Below are 19,562 nucleotides of genomic sequence, written 5' to 3'. Positions count from 1 at the left end.
TATCAGTACATTGAGATCACCGTAGTAGTAGCAGTGGCATGTGACCCAAGAAAGCAAGTGTATGAGCTTATGCAGCATCAGCAAAAAAAAAAAAAAAAAAAAAAATCACACCATTCCCTCCAAATGCCTGTCCAGTTCCCCAGTTCCTCCTTAAATTTATTCAACCTATCAAACTTCCACGACGACAGATGGAAGTTTGTTCCAGCAATTAACCACCCGCTGGCTAAAGGCAAATTTCCGCACATCTATTCTACATCTATCTTTTCTTAATTTGAATTTATGCCCCCTTAGGTTTGTAATCTGAACAAGTGGAAGGATCCCATCAGAATTCAGCATGATCAACCCAGTCAAGGCCTTATATACCTCTACCAGATCACCGCGCAGGTCCCTAGTCTCCAGCCACTGCAATTTGCAGAACTTAAGCCTCTCTTGGTAAGAGGATCCCTTCAATTCCCCTCACCAATCTTGTTGCCCTTCTCTGTACATGCTCAAGTAAATCTACATCCTTCCTAAAATGATGCCTCCAGACCTGTACACAGTACTCAAGGCATGGTCTGACCATTGCCTTATACAGAGGGATAAATCACCTCCTTTTCCCTGCTAGCAAAATTCCTATATATCATTGACAAAACCCCATGACCTGCCCTGGCAGCCTGTCTGCATTGCTCAGAAAACTTCATATCTGACTGCACAATTACTCCCAGGTCTTTTTCATTTTCTACCACCTTAAGTGTAGTACTACACGGTACGTTTCTCTGGGGTTACTTCTAACCATACACAGTACTTTGCATTTGTCAAGGTTAAACTTCAGTTGCCACTTCTTAGCCCATCTGTCCAAATTATCTAGATCCTGTTGCAGTAGCACACTGCCATTACTGTCATTAACAACCCTGCCAACCTTTGTATCATCTGAAAACTTTGACATTAAGCCTGATATACCTTCATCAATATCATTGATAAATATACAAAACAACAGTGGACCTAACACCGAACCCTGTGGGACTCCACTAATAACATTAGTCCACAAAGAGCAGCACCCATTGATTACCACCCTCTGTCTTCTCCCACTTAACCATCCTTTTATCCATTGTAGCAACTTACCCTTAATACCATTCTGCTCCAATTTGTACAATAGTCTTCCATGTGCAACAATGTCAAAAGCTTTCCTGAAATCCAAATATATGATATCAAAATTATTTTTTGCATCCAGTTCCTTTGTAACCACATCATAATATCCTATCAAATTTGTCAGACAAGACTTTCCCTTAACAAACCAATGCTGTGTCTGAATTATTGGGTTTGTTAAGGGAAAGTCTTGTCTGACAAATTTGTTCACCCAGTTGTTCCTTTAACTGCAAATTCTTAATGCAGGAATAATCAGATAAAGAGTAGTACTCCCTCTGGTCGCCTCTCGAACATGTTGCTGTAGAAAACAGTCATCCAATAAATCTACAAAAGTCTTGCTAGTGCGCGAGTGACCAACCCACAAGTTCCAGTCAATATCTGGAAAGTTAAAATCCTCCATTATAAGACATTCTGATTTACTGGCCCACTCTATTTCTCTGCACAATTGCTCATTATACTCATCAGATTTATTAGGCCTATAACACACACCTACTCTCATTTTTCCTTTGCCGGTGCTTATTTCACACCAAACAGACTCAACACTGCATTGTCCACCAACATCAACTGGATGCACTTCCTTAGATTTTATGTGTTTCTTAACTAACAGCATAACCCCCCCCTCCCTTCCTGTCCTGTCTATCCTTCCTGTACACATCATACTCCCGAAATTCCAATTCTGCACTGCTTATATCTCTGATATCCCAACAATATCTGCCTTTGATGTCTTGACTAGCACTTCAAGCTTATCAAATTTATTAACTATACTCCTAGCACTGGTGTACATGCAAGTATACATGTACCTGTTCCTACTCTGTTACCCTAACATAGCCCACGTATTTACCTGTTCCACTATGACTCCCAGCAGTCCTGGAAATCTACATTACCTTGCTTTCCAGGCTGCTGCTCATTGTAATAGAAGCAGTGCAGGAATTACTTCTGCCTCTGCATGCAGCCACTGTTAACCTTTTAGTCTGTATATCCCCGGCCCCCAAGCTAGCAGTTTTCCGACCAACCTAACACTGACTCGATAGCATCAGCAAATATTCTTGCACTAATTAAGTGTACCCCATCCCTGTAGAAGCAGTCTCTCCTGTATGGCATGTATGGCTATGACTGAGTATAGCCAAGAACATTTTGATCTGTCTCGTGGAATTTTTACAGCATAACCTTATATTTTTCATCAAGTTTGTTTTTGCTTTGTCATTAAGTTCCCATATGGATAACCATATATCCTTTTTTAGTCCTGCTGTAAGAACTGGCAGCTATTCAGTAATGGCATCAATTTCTGTGAAAGAAAGATATAACTGAATTCTATTCCATCTGCCATAATTAAAGAAAATATTCCACATTTCTCTGAATAAATCTCCCATTAAAATTACATTTGGAACATCGGAAATCAATATGCCATTCCTGTGGCTGAATGGTCAACCTCATTCCAGAGAGCATGACTGGCATAGTGCCAGACACTTAAGTAACTATCAAGCTCACAGATTCATAATTTTCACGTTTTCAGAGTCAATCTTGTCCAACAACACCATGTTTTGATTAATAATCTTCGAACACTACAATGACATGAAAGACAAGATATTGATGTAGAAACATATGGTGTCATCACCATATCTTTCTACATCAATATCAGTTATTTCAATTACAGAAAGCTCCACATGTATTTGCAAAGAGCACACAGGACAAAACAGATTCACAGGGGAATCACCATAGCAAATTTCTAAGTTACAAGAACCTATGTTTTCTCTATTGCTAATTTTTATACTTGTGTGCATGTTTCTACATTATTACAATATAGCATAACATTTAAAATATTGGTATCATGTCAGCAAAAGTAAACTAGCCTGTATGTTTTGAACTACTAGGTACTTAATTCTTAAATCAAATAAAAAAATCAACTGCTGAAAGCACTGTGCATACAAAAACAATTTCAATACCACAAAATGAAAAGTCAGAAATTAAAAGATCCCTACAAATTTGAGCACTATACTTACAACTCAAAATATTTGCAAATGTCCTGAGTTGCTAAACAGCATTCTCATCCCCATTCTAATACTTCTAAAAAATTCACAAGTTATTTATTATATTATTTATACTTGTTACAATAGTTTTCTGTTCATTTTATGTTTTTTTTTTGTAGTTGTTAGCGCATAGGCTTCTGTGGCCATAATGCACCTCCCAAGGTTTTTGCAGTACTTTGATCCAAGCCCGAGGCGGGAATTGAACCCGCGACCTTTGGGTTGCCAGGCATCATTTTATGTAACAAATTTATGGGGGCTTAAGTAAACATATTTTATAGTAAAAATGCATAAAGAAAAAAAGCTATATATATATATTATTAAGGTACTTTATTATAAAAATGAAAATTTAAACTTACAGGAAGAATGAAATTAGATAAAGGAGGAAGATTAGCTGTATGATTATCTATCCACTGTTCAAGTTCTTTAACATAGCCCTCACAAAATCCTGTCCTTTCTGAAAAAAAAAAAAAAAAAAAAGATATCTGCTAAAATTCTGCTTGCCAACTTACACAAAACTAAATTACTCTGTGCACTATTCAACTAATTTTAGAAAGAGTTCTAAAAATAAAGAAAAGTTAATAAGACTGCAAACAACAGATGTAGTTGCCATTTCATTAGCAAGATATAAAAATTAAGATATTCAGTGAACCATTATACTCAAAGTTAATTAGAGCTAAATTCCATTAAGGATTAAAAGCATTTGCATTAAATTTTATATTAAGCACACATTAATTTTGCTTTTGAGATAACATTATGTTTTATTAATTCAGACCAGTTATTTAATAATGTGCCATCTGCAAATCTATTGCAGTCAATACAACCTATTCAATGTTTTAATTTGTCTTAACAAATGAATTAACTGAACTTTACCGAAGTTTCAAAAAGTCTTAATTTTTACATCTAAAATTATAGAAATATAACCTGATTTAAAAATTTTAAAAAGTTAACATTAATAATTTACACAATGAGTTCTATTCTATAAACAGGCATGAGAACCCGTAATCAAAGTCTCTAATTCTTATTATAAATAAAAGAATGCTGCTCTAAACTTTAGTATCAGGATATTCCTTTGGATTTAATTCAATACAGATGCAGCCCACTGATCCAATTAGGAAATAGGTTAAGCAATTCATGAAACTAGAAGTATCTGGGGAGTGGGAAAAGAAATCGCACCCTTCAGGGCTTATATACTCTATAAAGCAGGTTCATGCAGAAATGAAAATAATACATGAATATATTGTACAAATATAAAGTTCTGATAAAGAACTTTGATGTACTGACAAACAAGCACAAAAGAAGACAGGGTGAATTTGACCTTGACATATTGTTGCCTTGATTAGTAAACTTTGTAACTCCAGATTTCTCAAAAATGATTCTTATGCAATTTACTCAACAAAAACTGAAGCTATATTCCTGGAACACCTCTTAAATGACAGAAAAAATTTAGAACTCCAGTTATTACACAAAAGAAAAACTGCAATTTCCAACATATCAGTTTCAAAGCAAGAAACTCGTGAGTGCAGTTCTGATTCCCTAGATCAGGGTTTCCCAACTGTTCCGTGAGATGTGAACAAGTGTTCCGTGAAAAATCGTAGTTAATAATTTAAAAAAAATAAATGAAATAAACACATTTTACATATTTGTAACGTACACCACTTTTGCATCATCATAATTTTTAACATTTTTTTTTTTTTTCGGTTATTAATATAATGGCACAGACAAATAATCAAAGAAACCGCAGAACACTTTATTTTGGTGGGCTTTGCATAGAGAAGTATGTGTAGAGGTAATGACATCTACGAAAAAGTAGCAATGTAGTGATCTAATGTGCCATTTGTATGCGATTTAGCCTGGAGTATGCGAGTGGAAGGAGAGGAGGAAGCGAACTAATACCATAACTAAACTTACTTCCTTGTATAAATTTTTTTTGATAATTATCAGTATTTCGAAATATTATAATTAAAATAAATGACCATGGATTTGTGGTTGAAACTTTAAACGAGAATCAAGTTGTTGTTGTTATTTGGTTTTTAGGAGCATTAGCAACTAAGGCCATATTGCTCAGGGGATATGCGGTGGTCATTCCCTGACCTTTCCACATGCTCCGTATTTGGTGGCTCACAGGCTCGAACCCTGGTCTAATCAAGAAGCGTGTGCTATGCACTGCTGCTCCTGCCCACCTGGTTACGGAGGCACCAAGAATCAAGTACTTCTAGTGCTTCTGTGGTAGATGAAAATGAACACAATACTGTCACACTTCAAAGTGAGGATGAACATTCGCAGCCTTTTGTTCCCCAAAAATCTGAAGTGAAAAAACAGGAACCAACTAATAAAAGACCAAAACGAAAGTATGATGATAGTTATTTGAATTTCAGCTTTTGGGTTGGAAATAAAGATGCTCCCGATGCACAGTGTAATAAAATATTAGCACAGTTCTTTCGCTCCAGCTCAATTTGTTTCATAAGTGTCCCGTAAATATATTGTGAGATGAAAAGTGTACCATGACTAAAAAAGTTTGGGAAATGCCGCCCTAGATGATGTAGAATGTTTGCTACAGGAACTGGTATGTGAATTGTTGGAATATGGAATACTACACAAAAATAAACAAATAAATAAATACAATTTTAGATATGCAAACTGAGCTTTAAATGAACACATTATTTAATATTTCTATTAGTTTCTCCTGAAAATAAATATTTTGGTTATTTTTAAATATTTTTTCAACAGTCTTAATCTAACAATTATCTTTTAACAAAATATTATCTTCACTGAAAACTTTTTTTTTTTCATAATTGTAACTGAAGAAATTATATATATCTTTATTAGCCATTAATATATTTCAATAAATACTTTGTTGAATATTTGGCGAACGTAAAGAAAGCTAACACGAGAACGACGAGAAACGTCGGATAACTTACACAGAAAATTAGGTTCCTGATACGGCACTCTAACGCTGTTCGCTCAGTACACAGACAGTAGGCATTATAGGTCTGGAGCAAAGTCGAGAACAATATACTGATTGACAGGTAGGTGTGGCAAACGATGAAATGACTGGTGCGCAAACACAACACACAATAATATCGGGTTAGTATCATTTTAGTAGCACTCAGAAGCACTAATGGTAACTTGCCCTAATGAACGCTTTCCATAATGGTGAAAAAAGGTCAGGTTACCTCCACTTGAATCCCATGGAAGCTTGAACCCTTCCCGAAATGTAACCTAACCTTTTTTCTTTAGAATCATGTGGACTAGCACATAAATTGTTTATTAACAAAATATTATTTTTTTATTACTGTACTTTTATTTTTAAAGACACTCGTGCGGATACACACGTATCATAATGAAAATCAACAGCTTTTCACTATATATAGAAGAATCTTTCTTGATTTTCTTATATTATTTCCTAACCTAATGTTTAAAGTTAGGTCACTAAATATAATTTGATTTTTAATGGCACATTGGCAGCTAAGGCCATAATGCGCAGAGTCAAATTTAAACGGAATACTAAACATTTTGGTAGCCTATCATTAGGCTACCACGTCAAACTATTATGTAAAAAGGTATAAAGTTAAGTAAACCCATATAAAATATAAAACTTAAATTTTTGTGTACAAATTAATAGAATGTAAAAAGTTAAAAACGTCAGACATGTTGTCTCTGTCACCTATAATCTGACTGAGTGTAAATGGTTCAGTCAGATTATTAAAAGCGGTAAAACACAAGCATCATGCTTCTATAAAAACAGGACATTCTATAAAAAGATGACAGATGGTTAAAATAGTATTACACATCTCACACATAGGTGAGTCCGCCCTCAGCAAACAGGAATGTGTTAGATGACTATGTTCTATGCAGAGCCAAGCAAGAACAACTTCCTCTCTTCGAACCCTGTGTAGACTGGACTGTCATTGTGTAATTACAGGCTTAATGTGATGTAGTTTGTTTGTGGCCTGTCCGTGAGAAGAATCTTGCCATTGGGAATGTAATTTAGAGCGTATTATTTGCCTGTAGTCTGTAAAGGGGACTGACAGGCAACGATTATCAAGGGAAATGGCTGATTTGGCAGCAGTATCAGCTAATTCATTTTCCCAGATCCCAACATGGCTTGGTACCCTGCAAAAGCAAATGTCAAATTCTAATTCCACGAAGGAAAAAAGAATCTGCTGGATCCGGGACAGGATCGGATGAGGGCTAAATCTCATCGATGCTAGCGCCTGTAACACGCTCAATGAATCGCTATAAATCATATACCTTTGGTAACCGCTATTTTTAATATGATTTAGGGCTGTTTCTATTGCACACAACTCTGCAGTATAAATACGAATTTCTTGTGGGATCTTATTGGATAAAGTTTTGTGAGGAAACACAACAGCAGATCCAACATGACATTCTGATTTCGAGCCATCTGTATATACTGGCAGAAGTCAGAATACCGCTCTCTCTATGTGATGCAAAGAGTTGTTGGTAGACAGATGACAGCATAGTAGCCTTCTCCAAGATCTTAAGGGAGATGTCACAAGTTGGAAAATAGGCATGCCAGGGTGGAAGGAATTGAACCGGTGACTGGGCAACATTGTCTACTCTCATGTCTAGTTCATTTAACAGCCTTTGGATCCGGATACCAGAAGGTTTGTTGGCAGTCCGATGAGTATTGTAGAGGTTTTCCCAACGTGGCTCAAAAACAGATGCCATGTGGGATGATCAGGCAGGGATTTCAATTTAAACGCGTACTGTAAGGACAACTACTTACGTCGAAGAACACTAAATATAAGGAAACCTCTTCTATTATTTCCTAACCTACCATTTGGTCCTTGAGGTTGTCACAGACATTCTCTCAGATATGCCAGACAAGCTGTACTTGCTACCTGGGAGTCTAAAATGCTGATGGAACTGATATTCGGGTGACACTCAAGTCAAGTGGACCCAATTTCGGCGAAGTCCGGACAGTCTGTGACAGCCAAATCCTCTGCTTGCACCTTCACAATGGTGGGACTGTTAGTAATCCTGGGTATAACCTCCATGCACAAGTACATGGTGGGTGACCACACAGGTGTGAACCAACGTAAGCAGGGTTCGAGGTGTGGTGCCCACACCACATGGAGGAACGCCGCCCCTCTGTTACCAGGCACTACTAGGTGGTAGATGACTCTCATCAACCGGTGAAATACCACCACTTTGCTTATTGGAGATTTGAAGTGGTGGAACCCATGTTTAGTCTCCAGAGCTAAGTTCCGGTCAACCCTTCCCCATCTCTTCCATCATGCAGTATGACTGACGACTTTTGAGGTTATGATGAACAACATGGCAAGATCCAATCTTCTTTACATTTCGAGGGTACAGCTCTAAAACGGTGTTCGCAGGCCGGCCGCTAGTTAGTACACCGGACCGAACCTATTGGTAACTCTCTAGGAGGCTTCTGGATCAGTTAGTGTATAATCTTGCTACCTCTACTCTGCCAGACAGTGACTGGAGGCAGTCCAAGTAGTGTGTATGCGGGGAGCACTGTTGAGGCCACGTTATGTCACGAATCTGGGTATATTCTTACCACGTGTACGCCATATCCAAATATTTCATTACTTCATACAGCATGTCCCACCCACTTTTTCTTACTATTGAATACACCATGAATTGTCAAACTAATAGAGCAAGCTTATCTGAGAAAAGATATAAACCTCCCAAGCACTTCCTAATTCATTTCACAAATATATATGTGGTCTCAATTATAATGTTAACGATGTCCATTTCCACTTGCAGTCTGCCAAACCCCATGTACTTTTTCTGACAGAATCTCAGTTATCGGTTGATTCAACTACTGCTCATCTCAGATGCCCAAATTATTCGCTGTATGATTCCTTTCGCCTCAAAGGTGGCACTTGTGCATATGTCCGTTCTGATATTCCCTGTCAGAGACTTGGCAATTTGGAATCTCCTCTCTTTGATCTTCTCTGGCTTAAAATCTCTCTACCTCATTGTGTCAAATTCATCTGTTGTCTCTACCGTTCTCCCAACTCCACTAATCACTTGGAGCTCTTTGACTTCCTCTCTTTGCAACTTGACTTTCTCCAGTCCAACTTTCCCAGTGAGGTAATTTTCCTTGGTGATTTTAATGTTCACAACTCCAGCTGGCTTCCGTTTTCTAGTCATACCGACCCAGCAGGTCGAGATGCTGAGGCTTTTGCAATTACTAATGAACTAGCACAGATTGTTCATTTACCAACAAGAATACCGGACAATCCTAATCATGCAGCCAATACGCTTGATCTTTTTCTCACAAACAACCCTTCTAAGTACACAGTTGAAGTGAGAGGTCCTTTAGGCACTTCAGATCACAACTTGGTGATTGTCTCTTCTCCAATAGAACCTTTATCTCATGGCTATTCACAACCTTGTGTTGTTTGGCATTACAAGAATGCAAAATGGGATGACCTGCAAGACTTCTTTTCTTCTTTTCCTTGGTCGGATTACTGTTTCCAAACTTCTGATGTCAATGTTTGCTCAGATCGTGTCAGTGAAATTATTCTTGTAGGAATGGAATCCTTTATCCCACACTCCACTTAAAAATCTCGCCCTTTATCTAAACCTTGGTTTTCCAATAAATATGCTAAGGCTCTTCAAGAAAAGAATGTTGCATATCGTAATTGGCTTGTTTCTAATTCTTCAGTTTCATTTTCTGCCTACACCAAAGCTCGCAACAATTGTAAAGCAGTTATTAATCAGTCCAAACTAGAGTTTGAACAGGCTAAGAGTAGAAAACTTGCTTCTTGCCCTAATGGTAACCGAGCATTCTGGTCTCTTGCCAAAGTTATTGGCCGCAACTTTTGCCCATCTCTGCTTCCACCTCTGTCCAAACGAAATGGTTCTGTTGTCACTTCAGCCAAGGATAAAGCTGACCCGCTAGCATCCCATTTTTCTTCTAGCTCATGTATTAATGATCTTGGTAAAACACCTCCCACCATTCCCAACACGCTCCATTCAATGCCTGCTGTGGTCTTCCGTCAAAAGGATATCAGAAGGACTTTGATGAATCTTGATGCTAAGAAAGCTCCAGGTCCTGATGGTATTTCTCCACTTGTTCTCAAAACCTGTGCTCCTGAACTTACTCCTATTCTTTGCCGCCTTTTTTCACTTTCTTATTCCAAAGGTGTTTTTCCTTCTGCTTGGAAATTTGCTCATATCCAGCCAGTTCCTAAAAAGGGTGACAAATCCCTCCCAGCCAATTATCGTCCCATTGCAATTACTTCTACTCTTTCTAAAGTAATGGAGAAATAAATTAACCGCCAACTCTTAAACTACCTAGAAACCTTCCGTCTGATTAACAATCGCCAGTATGGATTCCATCAGTGTCGATCCACTGGTGATATTCTGGCTTATGTTACCCATTTATGGACTAATTCAATGGAAAGGTTCGGTGAAACACAAGTAGTTGCTCTTGATAGGCTTTCAATCGTGTTTGGCATAAAGGTCTTCTAAACAAGCTTCCTCTTGTGGTTTGCCAACTGTTTTTAGTAATTGGTTAACCAGTTTTCTCTCTGATCGCTGACTGAGGGTGATGGTAGATGGCTCTCTGTCTTCTAACTTCTCCACTAATGCCGGTGTCCCCCAAGGTTCAGTTCTTTCCCCCACTCTTTTCCTCTTGTATATTAATGACCATCTTCCATTGACTGGAAATCCTATCCATAGTTTTTCCGATGACAGCACATTGCATTACACTTTCCATTTTGAGAAACCTTGCCCTGCTCAATCAGCTTCAACTTCTCGAAAATCTGCTACCAATTCCTTAAATGCCGATCTTCAGGTAATTCTCCAGTGGGGCAAAGACAACTTAGTTGATTTCAACCCTTCTAAAACTCAGTCTTGTCTTATATCTCGCAAAAAGGATTGTTCTGCTCCTATGCTTATCTTTTGTGACACTTCGATTTCTAGGCAAAATGATATATCTCTTTTGGGGATTACCCTGACTTCTAATCTCTCTTGGCACAAACACATTACAAATATTGCTTCCTCTGCATCTAAAAAACTTGGTTTTCTCTTTCGCTCTTGCCTTTACTTTTCTTCCAAACAGCTGCTCACTCTGTATAAATCGCAAATCCGCCCCGCCATGGAATATTGTTCCCACATCTGCGGTGGTGCCCCCAAAACCTCTCTCAGGCTTCTTGATTCCATTCAGAAGAAGGCAACAACCATTTACTGTCCAACTTCAAACCCACAGAACCAACTTTTCAACTTCCTCATTTATTCATTCAACTGTCGTTTTCTGGAACAACCTTCCTTCATACGTATTTCCTGAAAATTACAATCTACAGAAGTTCCAATGTCAACAAATATCTTCTTTCGCCTTCTCAACCTCCAACCCAAGCACGGTACTAAGTACTATGGGTTCTAATACCTCTCGTGTTTGGGGTTCACATAAAAAAAAATTTAAGGTCAGGTTACGAAAAATAAAGAAACCTTTTCCTTTTTTCGTAACCAAACCTAAATCAACAGTATAGTGAAAACACTCATGAACTCCAAAAATCTGCTTTTAATAAGGAGAAAAAAACATCATGAAGAACATAAAAATGAACAGAATGAAACTTTTATTAATTTAGTTTTCATCAAAAAATCAACCAACGTTTTATTTTCCTTACAAATTTCTTCCATCTTTAAAAGATTCATTGCTACTATTACCTGTTCACCGTTCATTACAAAACTATTATGCACTGTTCTTTACTCATAAATACATATTATAATGCCAACCAATGACTACACAGTAGCTTGTCCTTTGTCGTGCCCACAACCAATCATTTCATCGTTTGCCATGCCTACCTGTCAATTAATATATCCTTCTCAATTTCGGCTCCAGACTGATAACACCTATTGTCTGTTTACCAAGCAAGCAGCACTTGAGTCCGGTGTCGGCAAACTAATTTTCTGCGTAAGTTATCCGACGTTTTTCGTCATTCTCATGTCGGCTTTCTTTACCTTAGCCAAATATTTTTGTGGTTACGTTTGCTATGGACTTTTGCAGTTAAAAGTTTCACACAAACATTAAAACACATAAATGTCTTAGTACTTTGTCAATGACTTAAAAGTATTTTGTATTTATATACTAGAAAAACAAGTAGATAATTTACTCCAATTCATAATTTATTTTATTATATATGATATCAGTAATAAATCATATCATATATGATTAAATGAATAAATGAATAAATCATATATAATCATATATATGATTATATATGATTTATTCATTCTTCTTTATCATTTATAGAATGGTGCACATGGAAAGATATCAGAACCAAATCTACAAGAGAACAAATTTAATAAACGGAAAATAGGAATATTTAAAATGAAAGTAATAATGCTTACCCCCATTTAGTTTGGTACTACTACACCAGATATGGAAAAAATATAATTAATAAAGAAAACAATAATGAAAACTCAAAGGAAAATAAGAAGGTACAAATGCTATTATTTTCAGATGTATTGAATGGGATGCATTACTGTATCCCATTCAGTAAATTTCATTTAACCAATCAGCAAAAATTAGCTCAAGGCATTTAACGCAAGGTAAATTCACCTGCAGAAAAGAGATGCGATTATTCTGTTTCATAAGGAAATGGTTAGGGGTGCATCTTCAATACTGCTTAGGTTTGGAAACTTCATTTTAGGATATAGATATGCTGGAATGGGTGCATAGAAGAGTAACAAGATTAGTCAGGGGAGCAAAAATGTATTCTAGCAAGTGGACTTGAATTCTTGAATTGCCTTGAAGGATTTGTAAATCGCAGTGTATAAAAACTAGGCATTGATGAGGAGGCCTCGCTGGAGTGTTTAAGGCTGTGCATTCCAAATTTTAATGCTGACACACTGTATTGCCAAAAATAATTTGACAGCACATCCAAAATTTCAGAATTACTCAATATCTTACCATTTTTGTTCCTTATCATTTAGTCACTGGTAAAAGCAATGGTATACATCTCTTTTTTGGGCCAAAAACATGCAGACAAGCATAAGAGAGAGAGAAGATGTGCAGTATTAAGCACAAGCTTAACAACTAAGGCCATCTGAAATTAACTATGTCAGTTATTAGCTTCGAACAAAAAAAAAAGTATCCTGAACTCACTGGCTTCTGGGTATGAGGGAGTAATACTCTTTTATCTGATTATCAGTAGTGATTCTTCATGCATCAAGAATCTGCAGATAAAGGAACCACCAGGTGATAGTGATCACAGTGTGCTAACGCGGGATTTATTCACAGAGGTAACTACCATCAGGGGTAAAGGGAAGGGTTTTTGCTTTTGTAAAGGTGACTATGGTGGTCTGAGAGAGTTTTTAAATTCTATACAGTGGGACCAACAGCAAATTCTAAATGGGAAGCATTCAAAGAATTAATCTTGGAAGCTACTAGGCTTTTCATACCAACTAAGAAATATTGTTCAAGGTTTAGGCCTAAATGGATATTAGATGAATTAATGTGGCTCGTGGCAGAGAAGAAAAATGCACTGGATGCTTATAGATTATCAGGTGACACAGAAGCCTATGGTAGATATAAGTTGGTCTGTAATCAAGTCACAAAGGAGGTTAGGCAGGCAAAAGCGGATTACAAGAAATCTTTTGTCACAGGATGCAAAAAACAGCAAAGCAAAGAGTTGAACCATGAATATCAAGTGGACCAATCTGATTCATGTCTTTCCTTCTAGAGTTTACATAAATAGCATTAGCATTAGTTGAGGCATATGATGTAAGAAAGCAAGCTTATACAGTATCAGCCAAAAAAAAACAAAAAAAAAAAAAAAAAAAACACACCTTCCCATTTCCAAGTCCAGTCACTCCAAACGTTTGTCTAGTTCAGCCTCAAATTTATTTAATCTATCAACTTCCACAACAACAGATGGAAGTCTGTTCCAGCAATCAAGTACCCATTGACTAAAGGCAAACTTCTGCACATATATTCTACAACTGTCTTTCCTCAATTTGAATCTATACTCCCTCGGGTTCTTAATCTGAGTAACCGGAAGTATCCTGTCAGAATTGAGTCTTCTCAAACCATTCAAAGCCTTATACACCTCGATCAGATCACCTCTCAGGTGCCTAGTCTGCAGCTGCTGCAACTTACAGAATTCAAGCCTTTCTTTCTAAGTGCACCCCTTTGTTCCTTTCACCAATCTTGTTGCCTTTCTCTGTACTCATTCTAGCAACTCTACATCCTTCCTAAAATGGGGCCTCCAGACCAGTACACAAGGTGTGGTCTGACCATTGCCTTATACAAGGGATAATCACCTCCTTGTCTCTGCCAGCAAAATTCCTATGTATCGTTGACAAAACTTCATGACCTGCTCTGACAGCACATCTGCACTGCTCAGAGAACTTCATATCTGACTGCAAAAAGTAACTTCATAACACCTCATGTGGAAATGTAAATGCAAAATGCTCATTCAGTTTGTTAGCTACCTGAGCAGGATCATCAACAGTTGAATCTGGAGGCCTCATTTTAAGAAGGATGTAGAGCTGTTGGAACGAGTACAGAGAAGGATAACAAGATTAGTGAATGGAACAAAGGATTGCTCTTATGAAGAAAGGCTTAAGTTTTGCAATTTACAGTGTCTGGAGACTAGGCACATGCGAGGTGATCTGATTGAGGTGTATAAAGCCTTGAACGGTTTGAGCATGCACAATGCTGATGAGATTCTTCCTCTTGCTCAGAATAATCGCCTGAGAGGGCATAAATTCACATTGACAAAAGACAGTTGTAGAATAGATGTGAGGAAGTTTGCCTTTAACCAGCTGGTGGTTGATAGCATTAGCACAGGCACATGATACAAGAAAGCAAGCTAATATAGGGGAGAGAGAAAAAAAAAAAAAACACCCTTCTCATTTCACCCATCCACTCGCTCCAAATGTTTGTCTAGTTCTGCTTGAATCTATTTAAGCTATCAACTTCTGTGACAGATGGAAGTTTGTTCCAACAATCAACCACCAGCTGGCTAAAGGCAAACTTCCGCTCATCTATCCTACAGCTGTCTTTCGTCAATGTGAATTTATGCCCTCTCAGGTGATTATTCTGAGCAAGAAGAAGAATCCCATCAGCACTGAGCATGCTCAAACCATTCAAAGCCTTATACAACTCAGTCAGATCGCCTCGCAGGTACCTGGTCTCTAGACACTATAATTTGCAAAACTTAAGCCTTTCTTTGTAAGAGCAACCCTTTGTTCCATTCACTAATCTTGTTCTTCTCTGTACATACTCAAGAAGCTCTACATCCTTCTTAAAATGAGGCCTCCAGACCTGTATACAGTACTTGAGGCGTGGCCTGACCATTGCTTTATACAAGGAGATAATCATCTCCTTATCCCTGCTAGAAAAATTCCTGTATATCATTGACAAGACACCATAAGCTACTCGTGCAGACCATCTGCACTGCTCAGAAAACTTCATATCTGCCTGCACAATTACCCTCAGGTTCTTTTCACTCTCTACCACTGTCAGTGTAGTACAATACAGTTGATAAGTTACTGTGGAGTTACTGCTTCCCATATGCAGTACTTTACATTTGTCAATGTTAAACTTCAGTTGCCACCTTTCAAACCACCTGCTCAACTTTTCTCGATCCAGATGCAGCAGCGTACTGTCACTAGTGTCATTAACAACCCTGCCGACTTCTGTATTGTCTGCAAACTTGGACATTAAGCCTGATATACCATCATCAATATCATTAATAAATACAGAAAACAACAATGGACACAACACTGAACCCTGAGGAACTCCACTAATAACATTAGTCCACGAAGAGCAGTTTCCACTGATTACCACTCTGTCTTCCCCTACTCAACCATCCCTTTATCCATAGCAGCAATTTGCCTCCAATGCCACACTGCTCCAATTTGTGCAGCAGTCTTCCATGTACAACAGTATCAAAAACCTTTCTAAGATCCAAATATATGATATCAAAATTATTCTTTGCATCCAGTTCCTTTGTGACCACATCATAGTATCCAATCAAATTGGTCAGACAGGACTTCCCCTTAACAAATCCATGATGTGTCTGAATTATAACTGAAGTCTTGTCTAGAAGATCCTGCAGTGCTCCTTTAATCAGTGCTTCCATTCATTTTCCCAGAACAGAAGTTAAACTAACAGGTCTGTAATTACTTCTGTCACCCTTTGATCCTCCTTTATAATTTGCAGTCACATTTACACATTTGCAGTCAATGGGTACTTCCCCCAACTCCAAGGAAGCTCTTATAATTTTGGCTAAGGGTTTGCTTACTTCCTTTGCTGCCTTCTTTAATATAACTGGATAGATCCCATCCACCCCAGGTGCCTTTTTTATGTTTATCTTCAACAATTTCTCCTCCACTTTGCTCTGAGTTATTACAAAATCATTTAGCTTACTGCCAGAGTTTAATACACCTCTGGCATTTTCCTCCCTGAATAATTCCTCATGTGCGAATGTAGATGCAAAATATTCATTTAGTTTGTTAGCTATCTGAGCAGGATTATCAACAGTTGAACCAAGGATATCAATTGGACCAATCTGATTTATCCCCTTCCTTCTAGAATTTACATAAGTAAAGGACTCTTTGCTGTTTTTTTTTTTTTTTTTTTGCATCCTTTGCCAAAGATGTCTTGTAATCTGCCTTTGCCTGCATAATGTCCTTTGTGACTTGGTTACAGACCAGCTTATATCTATCATAGGTTTCCATGTCATCTGTTAATTTATATGTATCCCATGCATTTTTCTTCTCTGCCACAGGTCCAATTAGTTCATCTGATATCCATTTAGGCCTAAATCTTGAACAATATTTCTTAGTTGGTATGAAAAGCCTAGTACCTTCCAAGATTAATTCTTTGAATGCTTCCCATCTAGTGGACTAATGTTATTAGTGGAGTCCCTCAGGGCTCAGTGTTGGGTCCATTATTGTTTTCTGTATTTATAAATGATATTGATGATGGTATATCAAGCTTAATGTCCAAGTTTGCAGATGATACAAAGTTGGCAGGGTTGTCAAGGACACTACTGACACTATGCTGCTGCAACAGGATCTGGAAAGGTTGAGCAGATGGGCTGAGAGGTGGCAAATGAAGTTTAACATTGACAAATGTAAAGTACTACACATGGGAAACAGCAACCCCAGAGCAACGTATCAACTCTGTGTTACTACACTGACAGTGGTAGAGAATGAAAGGGACTTGGGGGTGGTTGTGCAGGCAGATATGAAGTTCTCTGAGCAGTGCAGACGGGCTGCAAGAGTAGCTCATGGAGTATTGTCAATGATATACAGGAATTTTTCCAGCAGGGATAAGGAGGTGATTATTCCATTGTATAAGGCAATGGTCAGGCCACACCTAGAGTACTGTATACAGGTCTGGAGGCCTCATTTCAAGAAGGATGTAGAGCTGCTGGAACGAGTACAGAGAAGGGCAACAAGATTAGTGAATGGAAAAAAGGGGTGCTCTTATGAAGAAAGGCTTAAGTTTTGCAAATTACAGTGTCTGGAGACTAGGCACCGGCGAGGTGATCTGATAGAGGTGTATAAAGCCTTGAATGGTTTAAGCATGCTCAATGCTGATGGGATTCTTCCTCTAGCTCAGAAAAATCACCTGAGAGGGCATAAATTCAAATTGAGGAAAGACAGATGTAGGATAGACGTGCGGAAATTTGCCTTTAGCCAGCAGGTGGTTGATTGGTGGAACAGACTTCCATCCCTTGTGGTGGAGGTTGATAGCCTAAATAAGTTTAAGGCTCAGCTGGACAGGTATTTTGAACGAACAGAGGGGTGAAGTGGAAGTGGGTTTTTTTTTTTTTTGGCTGATGCTGCATAAGCTTGCTTTCTTGCATCAAATGCCTCTACTAATGCTAATGCTAATCTTGAATTTGCTGTTGGTAAGATCATCAGTTGGTTCCACCGTATAGAATATTAATACTCTCTCAGACCACCCTAGTCTCCTTTACGAAAGCAAAACCCCTTCCCTTTACCCCTGATGGTAGTTGCCTCTTTGAGTAAATCCCACTTCAGCACACTGTGATCACTGCCACCTAGTGGTTCCTTTATCTGCAGATTTTTAATGCATGAAGAATTACTACTGATAATCAGATCAAGAGTATTACTCCATCTATTTGCCTCCCAAACATGCTGCTGTAGAAAACAATCATCCAATAAATCCACAAAAGCCTTGCTAGTGTGTGAGTGACCAACCCACAAATTTCAGTCAATATTTGGGAAATTAAAATCCCCCATTATAAGATAGTCTGATTTACTGGCCCACTCTATTTCTCTGTACAGTTGTTTATTATACTCATCAGAGTCATTAGGCCTATAATACACTCCTACTCTCAATTTTGCTTTCCCAGTGCTTATGTCACACCAAACTGTCCAGCCACGTCAACTGGCTGTACTTCCTTGGATTTTATGTGTTTCTTAACCAATAGCATAACCCCTCCTCTCTTCCTATCCCATCTATTCTTCCTGTACACATTCTACTCCCCAAATTCCAGTTCTGCATTCCTTATATCTCTATTATTGCAACCATATATGCTGTTGTAGTTTTAACCAACACCTCAATTTATTTACCAAACTCCTAGCATTGATGTACACACTAGTATACATGCACCTATTTCTATTCTTAGCTACCCTAACACAGCCCATGTATTTACTTGTTCCGCAATGACTCCCAGCAGTCTCTGGAATCCCCTGCACCTTGTGTTCCAGGCTGCTGCTCATTTCAATAAAAGCAGTGCAAGAATCACTTTCACCTCTGCCAGCGGCTAGTGTTAATCTATTAGTCCGTGTATTGCGCCCCTCGCCAAGCTAGCATTTTCCCGACTCATCTAACTCTGCCTCCATAGCATCAGCAAATATTCTTGCACTCTTTCTATTTAATTTACATCAATATATGCAGTGAAAGAAAATCAAAGTAAAAATAATGCTGATATGATATGACACCAACATTTGGCGACACCTTTTGGGCTATGATGAGACACCTAATATGGAATGCTCTAGTTTAAGGCCTTAAATGGGTAAACCAAGTGCTGTGGCATATTGCTCTTTCTCAGGTGACAAAGAGACACATACAGTGGGATATAAATTTAAATTGGAAAATGATAGTTGCAGGATACATGTGCAGAAATTTGCTTTCAGCCAGAGAATAATAATTGATTTTTGGAATAAACTTCTACCTGGTATTGTGAAAGTGGATAGTTTTATAAATTTAAAGAATTGAGTGAATTTTTAGATGGGATGGACAAATGGAATTTATTTATTTATTTTTTTACTGATGCATAAGTTTGCATCATTTTGCTGCTACTGATACAAATTGATTCGAGTGTTGGCATTCGAGTTGAGCGGATACGCTTAGTCAGGGCTCCTCAGTTAAGTGGTTTACTTTTGGATAGTGCTTTTAAATATCTGATTTATTTAGATATT

The 19,562-nt window shown here is 38.0% G+C and overlaps 1 protein-coding gene across 2 annotated transcripts in view; it reads right to left on the bottom strand.

The window, feature by feature from the left end:
- LOC150088706 (corrinoid adenosyltransferase MMAB-like) overlaps nt 1-19,562 on the bottom strand; it is a 90,966-nt gene that overhangs the window by 36,024 nt on the left and 35,380 nt on the right. For both annotated transcript variants that reach the window (XM_090369622.1, XM_090369624.1), the window contains exon 5: nt 3,509-3,606. In XM_090369622.1, the coding sequence (XP_090225748.1) occupies nt 3,509-3,606 (98 nt within the window). The remainder of the gene's footprint in view (nt 1-3,508; nt 3,607-19,562) is intronic.

Source organism: Mastigoproctus giganteus, chromosome 3 (genome assembly GCF_048544385.1).
Source record: "Mastigoproctus giganteus isolate SK-2022 chromosome 3, ASM4854438v1, whole genome shotgun sequence".
NCBI classification, from domain to species: Eukaryota; Metazoa; Arthropoda; class Arachnida; order Uropygi; family Thelyphonidae; genus Mastigoproctus; species Mastigoproctus giganteus.
This window is presented reverse-complemented; position numbering and strand designations above follow the sequence as displayed.